The sequence below is a fragment of the Neopelma chrysocephalum genome, unplaced genomic scaffold (assembly GCF_003984885.1).
Source record: "Neopelma chrysocephalum unplaced genomic scaffold, ASM398488v2 Primary Assembly neopelma1_26b, whole genome shotgun sequence".
Taxonomy (NCBI): Eukaryota; Metazoa; Chordata; class Aves; order Passeriformes; family Pipridae; genus Neopelma; species Neopelma chrysocephalum.
In genome coordinates, this window is record NW_020897696.1 from 292,755 (window position 1) to 311,690 (window position 18,936).

At 41.2% G+C, this 18,936-nt stretch overlaps 2 protein-coding genes across 6 annotated transcripts in view; one reads left to right on the forward strand and one right to left on the reverse strand.

Annotated features, from left to right (window-relative positions):
- Positions 1-579: 579 nt before the first annotated feature.
- FAM8A1 (family with sequence similarity 8 member A1) lies at positions 580-8,778 on the forward strand. The gene is made up of 5 exons (XM_027676151.1): positions 580-1,111; positions 4,473-4,593; positions 6,808-6,931; positions 7,156-7,295; positions 7,612-8,778. Exons 1-5 carry the CDS (start codon positions 580-582, stop codon positions 7,754-7,756), a joined length of 1,062 nt encoding a protein of 353 aa, XP_027531952.1. The 3' UTR covers positions 7,757-8,778.
- A 2,461-nt stretch (positions 8,779-11,239) lies between these two features.
- NUP153 (nucleoporin 153) overlaps positions 11,240-18,936 on the reverse strand; it is a 45,442-nt gene continuing 37,745 nt past the window's right edge. For all 5 annotated transcript variants that reach the window (XM_027676157.1, XM_027676154.1, XM_027676155.1 and 2 more), the window contains exons 17-22: positions 18,434-18,628; positions 17,164-18,006; positions 16,213-16,572; positions 14,308-14,580; positions 12,853-13,012; positions 11,240-12,385 (exon numbers count right to left, since the gene is read on the reverse strand). In XM_027676157.1, the coding sequence (XP_027531958.1) occupies positions 12,301-12,385; positions 12,853-13,012; positions 14,308-14,580; positions 16,213-16,572; positions 17,164-18,006; positions 18,434-18,628 (1,916 nt within the window). In that variant the 3' untranslated portion in view covers positions 11,240-12,300. The remainder of the gene's footprint in view (positions 12,386-12,852; positions 13,013-14,307; positions 14,581-16,212; positions 16,573-17,163; positions 18,007-18,433; positions 18,629-18,936) is intronic.

Consider the following 18,936-nt stretch of genomic DNA (forward strand, 5'->3'; position numbering starts at 1 on the left):
ATTAGACATTGGAATGGGCTGCCCAGGGAGGTGGTAGAGTCACTGTCTCTGGAGGTTCTTAAGGAAAGACTGGACGTGGCACTCAGTGCCATGGTCTAGCTGACATGGCGATGTTCGATCATAGGTTGGTCTCGATGACTTCAGAGGTCTTTTCCAACCTAAACTGATTCTGTGATTTTATTTTTTTTTTTTTTGCAGAGAAAGATATGATTATGTGATAAGGAGAACGATGAAAAAAGGGAGATGAAGGGGGGGAAAAAGAAAATAAAAATAAGCAACATACAGACAGGAAAATAAAAATGTATAAGAATTTCTCGACTGCGCATTCCCTTGCGGATCGGGGTGGGCTCCGCTTCGCCGCCGCCGCGCTGACCCCGGGCAGCCGCGTCCGCCCCAGCGCCCGGCGATACCATCTCACAAGCAGGACGGGGGAAGGAGGGGCGGAAAGGCTGCTTCTTTCCGGGCGTGGCGGGCTCCGCGCCAGGCTGTGTGCTGCTCCTCCCCCCCTCCGCCCCTCTAAGTGGGAGAGGCGCGGCACCTCCCCCGCGCACGCGCGGTGAGCGCTCGGCGCCCGCCGCGATGGAGGAGGCGGCGGCGGAGCGCGGCCGGGCCGGCGCTGGGGCGGCGGCGATGGCGGAGGGCGGCAGCGCCGCCGGGGGGGAGGACAATACCAACGACAACGCCAGCGCCGCTGCCGCCGCCGCCGCGTCCTCAGCCCCGCCGCGTTCCCCTCCGGAGGGCGGCGGGGCGAAGCCGCTGAGCGCGGCGGAGTACGCGCGACGCGTACACCAGTGGCTGTGGGACTCGTACTGCGGGTACTTGGGCTGGCAGGGCTGCCCGCCCACCCTGATCGCCGCCGCCGCCGCCGCGCAGCCGCCACCACCCAACGCCAGCGCTGCCGCCGCCGCCTACTACTACAGCCCCTTCTACCTCTTCGCTCCGCCGCCCGCACACGCGGCCCCTGCCGGGACGGGGCCCCGCGCCCCTGGTGCGGCCGCCCCAGCCTGGCCGGGGGCGGCGGGCGCGGTGTCCCCTGTGCCCAGGGCGGGCTCCGGTAGCGCCGCCGGCACCAGCGGCAGCGCTGCCCCCAGGGACACGGGGCGGCCGGCAGGTGAGTGGGGCAGGAGCTGGGGAGAAAGGTGAGCAGCCCCAGGAATCGGGGTCTGGAGAGGGGAGCCGGGGGTGTGCGACGTTGGGGGTCGCTGCGCCGCCGTGTGCGGCGGGCCCGGGCGTGTGCCTGTGACACGGGGTGACAGTCCTGAAGCCGAGGTGGTGCAGCCAGACCTTGGCCCGTGAGCAGGTTTGGGACACAGGGTGACAGCCCTAATACCGAGGTGGTACATCCAGAACTTGATCCGTAACCAGGTTTGGGAGGGTTGACTTGCGTGTACAACAAGTTCAGTGGTTGTAAGATGTTTGTGTGGATAAGAAGGAGTTTTTTTAATTTCTCGTGGAACTTGCCGTCACAGGCTTGTAATGCATATAAGATTTATAAGCAGCCTGTTTAGATGATGAAATCTAAACTAACTTTACCGGTTTTAGCAGGCTCTCGGGGCCCAAATAAAATCATTTAATGCAATCGAAGCAGAGAAGTGAAAACACGCTGACAGTGAACAAGCTGACGACAGGAGATAAACAGAAGTCTGTTACAGCTGTAAATATTGAAGGCAGTGCACAGCAGGCCTTCTGTTTATATTTGTTCAAGAGTAAGGCAGACTTGCTCTGATCACCTCAGGGGTAAAACTTGGAGCCCCAACATTTTCTCACAAGTGAAGGAACATATAAGTGACATTCCCTGAATGTTCCATAACACCTCGAGTAATGGTAGGAGACTGTGGAGCAGAGCATTGCTGAAGGACTTTGGAGAAAAGCCGGATCTCCTTTCTCTCTGCAGGGCAAAGTACGACATTACTGATCTGTAAAATTATTTATAAACTCAGTGGCTGTGTGTGTTTGAAAAACGTTTTTAGTTCCTTTTCCCTTCTTTTGAGGGGAAGGGGATCTAGCTTCTGAATTGGCTTCTTTCTTATGTTTTTGAGCAGATGTTGCTTAAACATGGTTATAACACAAAGTAGTATTTTCTGTAATTGTGCTCTGATTCTGAGTTACAGATTGCTTATAAACACATATTGCCAGTCCTTAAAAAAGAGGAGATAGACAAAGGCTAGACTGATTATTCTTTGATTTTTACCTAGTTTTTCAGGAGCTAATTCCATGTGTTAAAGGTAATTTAGGGCTTCAATAGTATTTCATGCTGCTGAAAATGGTTATTTGGAATACTACATACTGTTGCAACACCTGGCCTTCTTAAGGGAACTGTATGTGGGATATAGTGATACAATACAATTATAAACAACGACTGTTGTGCCCATGCTTTGGCTTCAGATTGCAGCTGGATATATCTGGAACAGCTAAAGTGATTACCGCTCCTTCTTTCCTGCTGTAGATTATTGCCCACACAGCAGGCTCAGCAGGGCAGGCCGTGTATCCGTCCCTGTGCCACTGCAGTTTACAGCCCAATGTGCTTACATAAGCTGAAACAAGTGACAGCTTATGTTAATGTTGCAGATTTTAAACTGGGATGTCAAAAAGTGGGATTGTTAACTGCCTCTTCCACTTCAGTCTGCCTGCAGGTGTGTGTGAGAGCACCAGTATTAACTGCACGGTCCTCGGGATTTCAGACACATCCTCGCCTTGCCCCTCCCTGCCTTACTGCAGGAGATTACTGCTCATCTGCTGGGAACAGTAGGGCAAAAAGTGCATCCAAGCCCCAGCTGCCCTGTGGCTGACTGGTGCAAACACTTCTTTAGTACTAATCTTGATGTAAAATCCTATATTTTGAGCTGGATGGATGTTGCATTTGGCTGTCCTTGCCATGCAAACAGCAACTCTTGGCAAAATAGTGGATTTCTAATACGAGGAACATCTTGAATCACTGCAGTGTAGATCAGCTGGAGTCTTAAGGGTTGCCAAGGTTTCTTAATGTAATGGAGTTTAACAAAATTCTTAGCCCCACGTAGCTTTTTCTTTATGCAGTCATTGAATTTAATTTATTCAAGTGAGTCTCTGCCACTAACTTCAGCAAAGGTGCTGCTTTTAACAGAGCAAATGAAGGCTTTTGCCTGTTGCTGTGTGTTCAGGCCAGGACTGGGAGACTGGCTATGCTCCCACTTGCCTTAGTTGAAGAATCTTAGGATTTAATGGACAACTTGGGCAGGCATTGACAATGAGAATGGAATTTTAGTATTATATATATGAGTCGTGCTACTTGATACTATAGATGCAGAGGTATTATTGGTGCAGCAGGTATGAAATGAAGATATATAAACCAAGGTATGTTAAATAAGAACTGGCTCTTACCTAATCTCTGCTTGATTCTACTTACCCCACTTAGAAAGCGCTGTGGGCTTTTGGCTTGGCTCTAATAGCTCACAGGGCCACGACTGGCAGGATCAGTCTTAGCAGCTGGACTGTGGAGGCTTATTCCAAGTGAAATTTGATGATGTTTTTTGAAATTGGAATGATTTTCTTTCCTCTTTTTTTGTTTCCCTGTGTGTGGGAGTAGGTGTTCTCGGAAACAGTACCAAACCCAGTCACTATTTCCTGTAGGTTAAGTCTAGTAGTACTTGGGTATTTCTAAGTAAAGTTTGATGTGAGTCCTTGCAGATTCCATGTGAGAGTCATGTTTGTCCTTTGGGAAATAGAGGGGTGGTAGCTGGGTCCAGATGAAATTGCTTTGCACTAGAATTCCTTGGAAACTTTCTAAGATGCTCTTTAATGTTTTCTCTGCTTTAATCACCTGAGGTAGCATTAGCAACAAGAGCTTGTAACTGCTAGTACTTACTTTGTGCCCATTTGCACTCTACCACATAACACAGGAGAAACGTGTTACATTTTCTGGCTGAGTGTAGAGCAGCACGCTGTGCTTTTTTATAAGTAGTCTATAGGAATGTTTATGTCAAATATGACTAATATTTTCATCCACTCCTGTTTGTGTCTGAGTGGGGACAATATGCTGTAGTTTACTCTTAGAGCTGGTACTTGGTGCACGTGGAAGCCTTGCTGTTGAGCAGTAGAAAAAGTGGTAGATCTAAGATCTAATTTTTCTTTTATCTGACCTTTCAGACTTACTTCTCAATGAGGCTGTTCTAAACAAAAGAACACAAAAATTGATGCGTCTTCAATGTACTTCAGTTCTATAGCAGAGTATGATTTTGCCTGTAATCCTTATCATGAGAAGACTCAGAGGTTGAAAGAATTTAATTTAAGAAGGCTCTTTTAGCTCAATTTAAACAATTCAGATAACTTCTGAAAATGTATGTATAAAAAAATTTTCTTGAAGAAGATGTGAGCTAAGATCAAGATCTTGATTATGTACTTGCAGAAAGGTTAATGTGGAGTGTTCTTTAGCTGATAGTGTTAACTGTGTTAGTACAGTAAAATCTGGGTAATATTAACTATTTCTGTTACAGGTCGGGAGTTCCTTATCCCTTCGTTGGCACACAGGTTCATAGCAGAGATGGTGGATTTTTTTATTCTGTTCTTTATAAAGGCAACCATCATTTTAAGTATTATGCACCTCAGTGGAATAAAGTAAGTTTAACAATTTAAAGCTTTGTTGCATACAGCTTTAAGCTTTTCATGCTTTTTGAGGTGTCAGGTTGTATTTATGGTACGCTTGGGCATATGATGGCATTGAATAACTGACAGAAGTTGAGGAAAAAGCACCACTAGGTTAACCTCCTTTTAAATATGTCCTGATTTTTGGGTCAGCTGATGGAAACAAAAAACTTATACAGGTGTATAGGCTCACAAACTCCTTACTAAGGACAGAGTAGACTTGCATACTTATTTAGGGGTGGGCAATAGCAAGATTAAACAAGTCCTTTATATTTTTCAAAGAAAAAACATTGACAAATAAACTTGTCTTTTTAAACAGCTTTTACAAATGTACTGGATCTGGCCACGATGGAGTTCATTTCCTTCACAGCATCTTCTAAGGTGCTGTGTTTTTAGATTTCTGACCTAAACAATGCTACACACAAAAAAAAAAATCTGATCATACATCAGATATGTATGTACTTTGAAAATGCAGTCTCATTGCTAGGAATGCTACCGCACTGCAGGCTTCACTGAGTGTAAATTTGGGTTCTTAAAAAGTACAATTAAACACTGTGTGTGCACTAGACTGAAAGATTCTTCATTTTACATTTTTGTACACAGATTTAATACTTTTCCTCAAAGACTTTCTTTTTTTATCTGCTTCTTTAACTGTAGCTATCTTATTCCTCAACTCGGTTATTGTGCTTTGGGTTGGGGTAATTAAGAGTGTTGGTCTGATTAAGAGATGAGTAGTCAATAGTTGGTGTAGTCAGTAATTGCATTCCTGTGCAAACACATTTCAGAACCCAAGCTTTCTGCTTAAGAGCCATCCAAACATTGATTGACCATAAAGTGATACTATACAGGTAACATTTTCCAGGCACCTTTAATTGCAGCTTGAAAGGTGTTTGAAAGAGGGTCAAATCCAAAACAATAAATATGTCAGTGTAAACTATCAGTGGTTTTTGTTCAGATAAGCAGCAATTAAAATGCCAAAATCTCAGTTCTCTTTAGTTGCCAAAACCTCCAACTGTAAGCTGACAGCTTGTGTTTCCATTTTGGTTTTAGTAGGCTGATAATGATACAAAATGAAGTACTGGAAAGATGGGGAACAACTATGTGTAATTGCTTCTGTAAAGTGGTGAAGGTGTAATTTACAGCACATTCAATATTACTGGTTTTGTGAGAGCCGGGAAGTTGATTACAAGGAACTTCAGAGAAACATTGGCGGGGGGGATGGTTCTGCTTATGAGATGTGAGGTTGAGGTTAGGCTGAGTTGTCATGAAAAAAATACCTCCTCTCAGGCTCAAGAAAGACACTTCAAGTCAAGGCTGTATTGAAGGGAAATGCAGGTTGTGCTTCACTGTTTTCTTAATTCCTTTTCAGTCCTTAAGTCTGAATAAAGAGGAGGGTAAGTAGTGCAAATATAAGATGGACTGTTTGGAAGTGGGACTACACGTTTTTATGAGTCTCAGATGCATAAGTGGAAAGCTCTTGCCTAAATACATGTTGCAAGTATATCCATTCCAGGTGTCAGATAAGAATGTTAAATATGTGGAGTTTATCTTGCAAAAATATGCTATTAACTCAAAATGGATGCTTCACATAGCTCTGTTAGTATAAAAACCAGAAGGTTTTGATTGCTTCAAGTTAAAATCTTCCTGTTGCATACCAAGGTGCCTTCCTCCAGTAGAGTATGGTGAGCAGTAAAGACTGCTGAGAATGAGGAACACTGATCATGCAAAGGACAATATAGGGCTTCCCTGCTCGCTTAGGGAGACTTGCAACTTCTCCCTTGTGTTTGTAGAGAAGTGTTCTTTTTCACTGAGTTTCTGTGAGGAAGAGACTTGGAGACTTGGATACCTTCCATTTATACGAAGTTAGATGATCACCCGCAGAATCTGTTTATCTCCCAAGAAATGTGAGAATTTTCAGAACAATTCCACAGCTCACTACCCAGGGATACCATTGTGCAAAAATGGTAATAAAGAATGATCTTTTCATAATGAAAAAGACAAAACAAGCTGGGCAGCAACTTGGAAGGAAACCTAGTGTTCTGAATTTTAATGGCTTGTTTAGTATCAGAGAGCCAAGGAGCTTTTGTTCTTCTACTAATACCAGAACTGAAGGAGTGAGTTGTAGTATTAAAGGGGTAACATTGGTATTGAGAGGATGGTTTTGAAGTTCAGTTTTATTTTGCACAGGGACATCTCTAAATTTGCCATGCATTACATCATAGAGGAAATAGATGAAGATACATCCATGGAAGATTTGCAGAAAATGATGATAGTGGCTCTCATCTACAGGTTATTAGTCTGCTTCTATGAGGTAAGTACTCATAAACACTAACTCTTATAATGAATAGTTGTCAGTTGTTGAAAAAATGGTTTAAAAAAATTCTGTCACCATAGACCTATAAAGTAAATCCTCTGTACAGTATTTTGGATTATGTTGAAGCTTATGACATACACGTAGTTTTGAGGATAACCAAGTTTGCTAGACCTATCAACCACATGGTGGTGTGTGGAATTGAAATAACCTTTCTTTTACAGATAATCTGTATTTGGGGAGCAGGTGGAGCAACCCCAGGGAAATTCTTGCTTGGACTGCGAGTTGTGACATGTGACACATCTGTACTTATTGCACCCAGCCGAGTGTTAGTCATTCCATCCTCTAATGTCAGTATGACAACGTAAGTGCTCTTGGCTCGGTCACGTTGCACTCAGACTAATAGTGTTGAAAGCATGTGATTTGGGAGGAAATACACCAATGCTTTATTGTTGACCTTTGCAATAATTAGATTGCAAGAGCTATTGTCAGATTATGTGATCTAAGAATAAAATGTTAATTATTCAGTCACATTGAATGTTTTTCAGTTTAGGTGGTACAATCTCCTCTAGAGGTTGATCTTTGTACCATGCAAAACTGAGGCACTAAACTTGGAAGTTAATTACTAACATAAGCAGAAAAGTGAAAATAAGGCACTGAATGTCCTATTCTCATTTCAGGTCCACAGTACGAGCTTTGATCAAGAATTTTTCTATTGCATCATTTTTTCCTGCATTTATTACACTGCTGTTTTTCCAGCATAACAGAACAGCCTATGATATTGTAGCAGGAACTATTGTGGTCAGAAGAAATGGAGTCAGATGATACCAAAAGATGAGATTTCCAGACTGGTTCTGAAGATCCCCTCCCACCCCCAGAGAATAAAGACCTACCCCAGAACTGAAATTGAGGTGTCTATCGGAATCTTTTGCCCTAATTAAATGGGAACTGATTCAGAAGCTAAAGAAAATGTATGGCTCCTGTATGATGCCAGCAGCTACCTTCAAAATATTGGAGTTTTCATAGATGCCAAAGAAGTTTGGGAGAGACAATATGTATTAAATCTGGCAGTATTAACTTCTGATTGATGAGACAGAAAGTGGCTGCTTTAACTGCAGAAAGGAGCTGTTCTGTTCATCAGTCTGTGGAAAGCCGATACCTAGAAATACTCCACCTTAAAAGAAATGTTGCTCCTACAGTTTTGGATGTTGGCAGGTAACTAGAAAATCAAGTTATTTTCCAGGCCATTGCCTGTCAGAGGATAAAGGGGGAAGAGAACTGCAGTATTAGACAGTAAGGCAAATCATGTTAATTAAATTGCCATGTGTGCAGAAAGAGAGATCAGCAGTGGTTATCATGTCTTTTATTCTTGCTTCACAGATCATATTTCCTCACCTTTTAAGTATTTTATCACAATGGTAATGTGAAAAGTTTTTTGCATGACTGTCTCAATCATTGTCACTTACTTCACTTGTCCATGCTAAGGAAGAGGTGAAACAATAGCTACTTTTTTCCTCCAGGAAGGGTATGTTACACTGCAGTGTTAGTGAACTGGTGTGTGTAAATAATTTTGCAGCCATGAACAGTACAGATCATGCTAATGAAAGGTAACTTTTTTTGCTTCTGTTTGGAGTGAAAGAACTTGTCTATTTCTTGCATATAATGCAGAGCAAAACAACTGATTATGTTCCAGGAGCATGCAGAAAACATTAACTGAAATGTGTTATGGGTGTAAATCTGCAGAAGTACAAATACTGGTTATTCTCACTTTATCATTCTGGCTAATTGTTTGTATATTCAGAATAACTTAAATACTGAATAAAGAAGCCTAATATTTTGCATGACTACATAGCTTGGATAGTTGGTTTGTTCTCATGTTATTAGTATCTTGGGAAATGAGTATTACCAGCAATGTTAATGTTTTAGTAAAATTTGAGCAAGTCTTTGGAATTCTTCTAGATGCCAGTTTTTGTGTGTTCCTCCCATAGGCCTAACTTGCCACTCAGTGGCTGAAGTTCTTGCCCTGCCTTCAGTTTTGGACAATGGTTTCATTGACAACAGACATGTTTGAGAGCTTGGTTCTCTTTTGTCTTCAGGTGAAATAACTTAGAAATGTGTTCATATTCTGCAATACTTTTGTTTGACAAGTCATGTTGTTCTGTGTATGAATGTACTGTGTATGCATTTCAGTTTTCATTTGGAATGATGAATCAGGACTGGATCCAGTGCTGAATAGTGGGAGAGTGAAATTTTCATCTCTCCAGAATGAAGCCACTAACTTTTTAGATAACTATTTTTAAATATTTATTTTTGAAGTGGAAAAAAAAGTTGTCTTGGCTAGAAAAGTTTTGAGTCTTTGCTCAATCAGACAGGGTATCAGTATCAAAATACCTCATACTTTTGAGGGTTACTACTGTTTTACAGTAATGATTTATTACCAAAAAAACTTTGGCATCTTAAGTGTACCATTAGCATTAATGATCATGACATCCATCACTGAAACAAAAATGTCTAAGTACTAAATGGCAATAAGCAGGCCTCAGGAAAGCACCCCCTTGTTGCTAGAGCACTTGAATATGTTGAGCTGAAACAGAATTTCAGAGATACCACTTAACTATTCCTAGAATCATAGAATCGTTAAGGGTGGAAAAGACCTCTCAGATCATCAAGTCCAACTGTCATCCCAGCACCACCACCATATTCACCATTAAACCATGTACTTGAGTGGCATTCACATGTTTTTAGAGCGCTGCCAGGGATGGTGACTCCACCACCTCCATGGGCAGTCTGTTTCAATGCTTGTCAACCCTTTCCATTAAAACATTTTTCCCAATGTCCAGTCTAAAGCTTCTGGGGCCAACCTGAGGCTGTTTCCTCTTGTCCGGTCACTTCTGGGAAAAGAGAGGGACCCCCATCGGGATACACCCTCCTTTCAGGTAGTTATAGAGAGCAATAAGGTCACCACTGAGCCTCCTTTTCTCCAGGCTAAACACCCCGGCTCCCTCAGCTGCCCCTCACAGGACCTGTGCTCCATTCTTTCAAAAAATGTTGACTTAAGCACTGACGTCAGGCATGGCATTCAGCCTGATGAAAACTAAAGCTGTCAGAAATAACCAAAGTCCCTTCTAGGGTGAGTTTTACCTATTCACAAAAAGAAGTTTTGTTCTATTTATTGTAGCAGTGACCTAGAAACTAGGATCCAAGATGTGGGGGAGGGAAGGGAAAAGCAATACCATTGGCTAACTTCATTGCTACCAACTCAGATATAAGGGAAGGTTTATCTTACCCTGCAGAAAAATACCACCCCTTCCACAGCAGGTACAGAAAACAATGCAAGAAGACAGAGCCTGTCCATGGAAATATGTATATTATTCTGTTGGAAATGCTTTTAGTTTGTCTCTTATGCAAGCTGCAGTGAAGATGCCACCTTTTTCTGTTTGTAGGATGAGTACTGGGCCACTGATTCATTGCTAAGGGGGAAAAGTGAAATCTGTGGCATTTTTCAGGTTTAGACAACTGGAAGTTTTGCAGCTCCAGTGGCACAATATGACTCTCTGAATAGCAGTGTTTGCGTGTGGTTTTGAAGTCTAGTTGCTGAGTATTTTCTATTTCTAGAAACAGTGACTGGAGCTTTACACATGAAAAGGGCAGTTGGCCTTTGTCCTGCTGTCAAGTCCAGCTCATGCTTAGAAACTCATCTCACTTTGTACCCTCGGCACCTGCAGCCGTACAAGGGGGGAGCCATGTTCTGGTGAAGGGCAGCAGTGCCAGCAAAGGCCTCAGCCCTGCCTCTGAAGACATTTACAGCACAGACAGTTATGCAGATCGCTTCTGTTCTAGCTGAAGGAAGAAACTGTGTCTCAGTCATACACTGAATGCTGTGACTTGGTACAAAGTTCAGCTGTGGGTCCCCAGATGAACAAGCATTTCCTTTGATTTTACTAGAATAATGTTTGTTCTCCAAGAAGTTCCTTTAACTGCTACAAAAGTGGAAGCCCCCTAATTACTCATTTATAACTGGGGGTACCTTTTCCTCTTCAGTTAGAACAGTGGTGAATGTAACATCAACTTTTTTTTTAATAGCATTATAAAAAAAATGAATTGCACTGATAAGCTGCTCTAAGCTTCAGTCTACAGTAAAACTCTCCTTTGTAACAGGAGACCTTTAACTTATTTAAGATCCTCTAAAATCAGTGACACTGTGAAAAAGCAGAGGTTGAAGAAAGCATGTGACATTGCTCAGGTTGACATAAACATTTCATACAGTTACAGCTCCAGATGCCTTTATGGAGAGTTAAAATTGCCAGATCATATTTCGCAGTTTTTATTGATGGCATTTATCCCATGGTTTAACATGTTAATTATACTGTAATAAACATGGCTTTAATATTAAACTTTTCCTTATTATCCAAAGTCACCACAGTCCATTTCAGTAAATATAAAAATATATACTTAATACTTTGTACAATACTGGTTTTTGGTCCAAACAAAAATGGATCAGAAAAGCCAATAAACTTACTTTAAGAATTCCCAATTTTAAAGATTTTCTAAATGGATTTAGGCAACTTTGAATAATGGGATTTACATAAAATCTGAGACAATACTAAACAAAAATGGCCGTAACACACAAAATTAAAATTTCAATTTCACAGATTTGTTATGCCAAAAAAGTACATAGAGAAACAAAATTGTATTTACACATGTTTCATAATAAAATAACAAGGCGAGACAGGTGATAAAGGGCTGTAAGAATGAAAATATAGAAATAGCATATAATTATTAAATGAAGAACTACAGATCTAACAAGTCCTTAGCATGGATCATCCTTAAATCAGTCTTCCTCTATCAGAAAATTTTAGTGCACGATACACCCAAACTCACTCACTTCACACATACACCAGCACAAACTCAGCATAGAAATCATTCGTTATCAACATTCTCTACTCTATACAGCATCCCTTGCTGATATAATTACAATTTCGAGGCGTCAGTAAACGCAAATGAGCGCACGTAGTGGTGCGGATGAAGAGGTATTGTACAAGCCATTCACTGTGCAGGCTCTACTCAGGGCTACAGCCAGACCATGCCGAGTCAGTGAAAGAAGTAACTTGAGACTTTTGCTTGAGAACAGCCTTGTTGCCAACTTTACTTGCTACCGAAAAACGTAACAGGGAGAGGGAAGGGAAGGACAGGAAAGCTAGGTTTTATATTCCTTTAGGCAGATCTGACTTCTGATAAGCCAGTGTGAGGTACAATCCCAATAACTGAACACTTCAGAGTAGCAGCTGAACAATTCAGTCAGGGTAGAAGCTGAACAATTCAGGGTAGTAGCTGCTTCCAATGTTTTTGATGTTTTACCAATCAGGCGTTTACTTTCTACGTCTAACTGCATGCTTTATCTTCCGACCAGGAACTGAAGGTCCAGAGGCAGAGAAAACATTTTTCCCATTAGTCCTATCAAAAGAAATTAGTAGTTCAGAATTTAGGATAGTGTAGCTGAAAATTCAGTAGCAGCACTGAGTAGATATTCCAGAACAACTGTTTCATAGTCTTGTCTCACTAGTTGCCAGCTGGCAACAAACGGCAAATGATGAACAGGAGGAAGAGAGTTCCAGAAACCAAAACCAATTAAATCTCTCTTATTCAGAAGGTAAGCAGCAGCATAATGGCTGGATACGGATTTTACCTTTCAAGAACAAGACAATCTCACATGTGTTGATGTGTGATATTCCTGACAGCTAGGCTCCTTTAAAGATACCGTTGCTTAGTTAGCCAGTCAGGCTAATACAAGGAAGGGTGCCAAATTTAGTTTCAAACTCCAAGGTTCATCTGAACACCTCAAGATTTAACAGCAGTAGAGGCTGAACACTGTCCACTGATATTACCCGAAGCTCAAGTGAAATTCTGATACGGTCTCTTACCCCAGTGTAAATGCTGCAGGCTGGCTGAACGAAAATCCTGAAGTGCCAGAAGGCTGTGCAGGAGCTGCTGGTGCAGAAGGATTTGCACTAAAAGTGAATACTCCTGGGCTATTTGGAAAGCTGAAATTAGCAGTATTACTTCCAAACTGGAATACAGAACCTGGGAAGATGAGGTGGAAGCAGAAGCAAGTAAGAAAGTTGAAATTTGAGTTCATCCTTTCCAGCAAAATCCTCATGTTCTTCCCCACTATCTTCATAAAAAAATTTTTTACAGGGTGCTTAAGATGACAAAGTTGTGGGAGTGGCACCTGAAGTGCCAGATTACTACAGGAACAGTATGTATTGAATGAATCCATTCATTTTAACAGAGATTGAGGAATTCTTATAGTAATACTGCTGGCACACTGATAATGAATTGTTTGTTAATTTATGTGCCATCATAAAGTTTATACCTATGCAAACTGAAGTTTATTAATAAAGTCTTAAACTGTAGCCTGGAATCACATAGATTTATATTCAAGTAAACTTTCTTGTGTTCCTGCAGTTCATCTGGGGACTCCCTTTCCTTTAATGTGCTAACACAGCACCTCATCTTAAAGAACCCCAAACATTCCTGCCATCAAAGTAACGATAAGCAACACAGACGATCCAGGGAGAATTTTACCTTTGAACTGCTACCTAATTTATGAAAGGCTGAGTAATGTGGTGTGCCAACTAATCTACTGATTAGTACAAAAATATCAGTTACTTATAATGGAAGCTATTTTGTAAAACTTCTGAGAGGAAAAAAGGGAGGCTTTTCCCTTTAAGTACTTGATGTGATATCAAATACAGATGTTCTGGCTGTGTTTTTCTTTTTGAATTGTTACTAGTGTGGAACAGGTCCTTCTTACACTTAAATACCTTCCCATGGTATTTTATACTTCATTAGTAAAAAGATCTTTTAATATGTCTTAACCCATAAATTCTTAAAAAAATCAAAACAATTCTGACCATATTTTAAACAATGAAGCCTATTAAAGTCAGTTAACTAAGAACTACTCTAACAAATCCAAAAATAACAATTTTGCACTGCTTCTGCCCTTCTGTTTTGCACAAACTTACCAGTGATTACTCCACGGCTTTCAACACTTCCTTTTAATCACTAGGTTTCTCAAGAAAATTAAGCCCAGAATTTGTGGTAGGGTTGCAACCTCCTATCTGCTAAGTCTCTTGTGGAGAAGGCTTACTGTGAAGCTGGATACCTATGGCACATCATGTCTCCACAGTCAGAACTGAGACACAAATCACACCCCTATACCCATTATTTTTATGGAGAACAATTCCTACATTTGAATATGAGCACAATGCCAAAGTCTTCTTTCTGCGTATAATTTAAGGTGTGCTTCATGAAAAAGAAAATAAAATGTATCATCTTTGAGACCGAAAGAGAAGAGGAGGATGGTGGGCACTCACCAGCACTGGGGGTACCAGAGCCAAAACCTGGCTGTTGGGTTCCCTGCTGTCCAAACATAGAGGGCTGAGTACTGCTCGTCACTGAGCCGAAGGCAGAAGGAGCAGGCTGAGTGCCAGCTGAAAACAACGTTGATGACAGTGATCCAAAGCTTGGAGCGCTTGGCTGGCTGGACCCTTGGCTTGGGCCAAATGCTGGTGGCTGAGTGGCGCCAAATGGTGGGCCGGCAGCAAGCCCTGGGGGCCCAGAGCCAAACAGAAACAAAGGAGACGACCCTTGGGGAAGAGAAGAAGGATGTCAGTCAGTACGTGCCGTTTCCCTCCCACGCTCAAGAATGAATCTAGAAACAAAGGTTCTAAAATCCCAAGTCTCGTAGCTGAATCCTCATTTTAATTTCAAATTGTGTGGATATAGTACAAATAGTACATCAGCCACAACAGGAAATGCACCTTTTAAGTAATATGAGAAACACTATGTTTATGAGAGTCAGACAAAATTAAATCTCAAACACACTGGTTGCCTCTTTATGTTCTACAAATGAATTCCCACAAATGGTATGATTTAATCTGTATTTACTAAAAGCTGTTTCTACCACACACAGAGAATATTCACTCAAGCTGTATTTTTCAAACATGCAAAATACAGCTCCTGATTTATTAGAACAAGAACATGCACCTTTCTTCTTGTCAGCAACTGCACCTCTCCCCTGTCCAGGTGTTTACCATTATCAACTTCCAGAGGTCAAATCATGCTTCCAGTGATGACCTCTGTACTCAAAAATTTGGTTGACCAGAGTAACTTCTCTACCTATCATCAACAGCCAGCCCAACTGTTCAGCTGCTTCAGTTCTGCATGGCCAGCAGATAAAATGGAACAAAAATGAAACTCAACTGGACAGTGACTCAATGTATGTGGTGGATGTGCTATGCAAAAGGCACATTTTATCAGCACTATTAGTGCAATCTTAGCAGCCCTCCTGCAACAGGAAATACCCTCTATTGCACCATAACTTGGAATGGCTTTATTTCCAAGATGAACAGATACACAGTAAAATAAAGGCTTCTGTGTTTGTGAAGATGTTTGAAATATGGTGTCACCTACTAACGAAATGACACTAAAAGTTACTGATTTGTGAGCAGGTTAAATCAATCTGTTGGGTGTTATAATTTTGGACTCTTTTCTCTCTGTTTCTGAAACATAAAAAAGTGTGCAAATTAAACTTCCGTGACTGACAAAGTTAAGCCATCAGATCAAACTAGATTAAGTCTTTCCCTCACAGGTTCATTCTTATTTCCAGCATACTCTATGGCTCACAGGAATACGGAAAATTTAGTGGATTTGGTCTTGTGTCGTACTGCTTCATGCATTTATTCATGTAATTCATGCAGTGGGGTAACGAACATAAAACATGAAGAAACTCTGTATTTCTTATTGGTCTCTTCTCTGATTGCTGGATAATTAACAAACACCGGCCACGATCCTTAGTAAAAACCAACCTTTAAGCAGCAGTGATTGGATTTAGAGGAACTGCATTTACATATACTTGTGAGGGAAGGACTTTACAAATCTTGACATTATTTACAACAGTTGAGAGTTTTAGGTATGGGAGAGAAAAATCAGGGAAGCTGATACACTGACTTCTAACTGTAAGCACTGGACTGATAGCAAGAAGAAAGAAACTATCATTCATTTTCATGGGGAAAAGCTCCTATACAAACTGTACTTCTCAGACTAGAGAAGAATGAGCCCAAATTTATATTGCTGAATATAAATACTACTATTTTTCCCTACTTCCATACATTTGGCCTGCACATTTTCCAAAGTAAAATATTCATGAAACAGGATCTCCTTGGTCCACTATGTAATGGCAAAAATGAGAAAAGCAGAAGAGCATCTTGAAAACGTACCTGTTGAACTCGATGTAGTTGTGGCTCCAAAAGTAAAGCCTGAATTTGCTGTGTTGGTGCTGCTCTCTCCCGAACCAAACAGAAATGGAGTAAGAGTCGAGCCAGTGCTGGAAGATGTGGTTGCTGGTTTGTTTTCTTGAGTGAAGCCAAATGACTGAGATGTTGTAGCTTCTGCAGGATTGCCAAAAACAGAGCTGGTCACAGTGTTGCTGGGTTGTCCAAACACAAAGGGAGTGGGAACTGGCTGAGGGTTTGAGGAAGAGAGGGTGCTGCCAAACATGCCGCTGCTGTTGGCTGAAGTGGTGGGTACGACTGTGCTGGAGGAACTAGAGCTCAAGAAGCTGAAAGATGCTCCTTGATCTGAAAGGAAGAAACACAGTTAATAAGTCACACAAATGGAATTTAACGACCAAGAATTTTTCACACAGTGATAATCAATGAAGAACTTTAATCCTCCACTGCAGACTTTCAATAAATCAGAGGAATACAAAACTGTGTAGTATCTATGAAGTGATTTTTGTACCTTTGTAGGAGTAGAGAAACTCCAGTATTCCCTGTAGCACAGCTGCAAGTACATGGAACTAAGATATTCCCTCTCTCCTTCCCTTTTACTATAAAAAAACAACACTAGTATGAGGCCTCTATACTGCACCATGTTATAGATTTTATCACCAGCTGAGCTGCTGTTACTGAGACAATACAACTTCTGTGCTTATACCTTATACAATAATAAGGTTCCTTAAGATGCGGCAATTCTTTTGTCTAAACATAGTGTTAAAACTCATTGAAATCAATAAAGGAATTGCCACATATTGTCTATGCATCAACAACCAGAACTAAAGACAGGCTGCAGATAGTATATAAATCCCATAGATTGTGTCCAGTACAGCCTCAGAGCTATTATTTGATAGAGACGATCAGACAAGTGAAGGCAAAAGATGTTCTGTTTACCGCAAGTACTGGTTTGTGCCCCAAATGCAAAAGGTGGCTTTGTCTGCTCACTTTCCTTTTCCGACGGTTTACCGAAACTAAAATTGAATACAGGTTTTGCTGTGCTCTCCTCTTTGGTATGCTCAGCTGTCCCAGATGAAAAGATAGGTTGTGCCTTTAACTCTTCATTGTCAGATTTCTTTCCAAATGCTAATGGACCAGCAGAAGTGACAGAGTCCTGTTTCTCTTCTGCCCTTCCCATAACAAACTGTGAGGCAGGTGCAGACTCCACACTGCCAAAAGAGAAGCCTCCCTTCGTTGAAACAGTTTCATCCTTTTTCTCATCTGACTTCTTAAATGGCAAAGCAGGTGATGCTACCTCCTTTTCTACCACAGTTCCAAAAGTGAAGCCACTGACTCCGGTCTTATTCTCATTGGTAGCTATGGAAGAAGTAGAACTTGTGCCAAAACCAAAACCTCCCAAAACTGGTTCCTCTTTCCTTTCCTGCTGCCCCAGGCTCGTTGTTCCGAACTGAAATGTTGAAGGGGCCTGACTGGTTGTAGATGGAAGTCCAAAGGTAAAATTGTTACTTTTACTTTCTTTTTTACTGTCTTCTGACTTAGAGTCTGAGGAAGAAACTCCAAATTTGAAGTTTCCTGAACCAGTAGGAAACTTAAATCCCCCAGTCACAGTGTTGGACGATGCAGATTCAGATGCAATCCCGAACTTAAAGCTACTTTGTTCTCCAAATTTAAAATTTCCTGTGCTACCCAAAGTTTGAGAAGATTCAGAGGACGATGACGGGACACCGAATGTAAATGATGGCATTGCAGCATTTGTAGACACAGCAGCAGTATCAAAACCTGCAGAAATAAAAAAATATCAAGTTTGCAATATATGATGCACCCACACACACATACAAAAAACAAGTAAGGAAACTCCACACTCCCTCTCTCCACAGATCTTTTCTCAATGGTGCTCTTCTGTCCAGCACCTGGCTTAGAAAAGCACGCTGCTAACTTCTTTGAAAGACCATGGTTTTAGTCTAAACTCCAAATGAACAACATGTAAGGCTCCTAAAGGACAACTATGTCACTGATACAAGCTTTTCTCTGAAAAAACATAACTTTTCTGGGGAATGGGTGTGGAAACGTAGACACTGTACCTTATTTAAGCAATATTCCTAGACGAAAAAACAGGCAATTTTGTCATACCTCAAAGGAAAAATCACTCTACTTAGAAAAATAAATTGCAAACTGCACACCCTTGTTTTTCCTCATGAAGTAATACCTTTGAGCTCTGCTTTGGTGCCTGGCTTTGCACTTTCACAGGCTATACATTTTGTGGCTTCTGCTTTGTTTTGGACCAAGCAGACCTCACATTCCCAGCTTCCTTCAGGCCTCTTGAATTTGTCTAAATCCAGAAAACCTCCAGAAGAAGCAGAAAAAGCAGAAACACTGCTACTAGTCACAGGCACTGAACTCCCTGAGAAAGAAGCAAAATAGTTAATCATCCTGCTTAAACTATAAAGTGAACATGAACTTTATAAGAAACTCCAATGCTCACTAAATTGTAAAGCACACAAGCATAACAGTAAAAAACCATCAAGCTACAAGTTAATTTCAAACACATTCTGAGAATGTAAAGAACAGAAACACCTGGATTCTTCGTTGTAACTTATATATGATTTTAAGCACAAATTGAACCAGTGACATTGAAACAGCAATTGAAGTTCGTAAAATACAGCAACATGGCCTATTTCAGATGTAAATTACAGGTACCTATTTCATCAG

Excerpts from the sequence above, each read along its gene's own strand:
- FAM8A1 (XM_027676151.1), top strand. The coding sequence starts at position 580 with ATGGAGGAGGCGGCGGCGGAGCGCGGCCGGGCCGGCGCTGGGGCGGCG. Across the intron at positions 1,112-4,472 it reads GGACACGGGGCGGCCGGCAG|GTCGGGAGTTCCTTATCCCT; the intron begins GTGAGTGGGGCA and ends TTTCTGTTACAG. Across the intron at positions 4,594-6,807 it reads ATGCACCTCAGTGGAATAAA|GGACATCTCTAAATTTGCCA; the intron begins GTAAGTTTAACA and ends TATTTTGCACAG.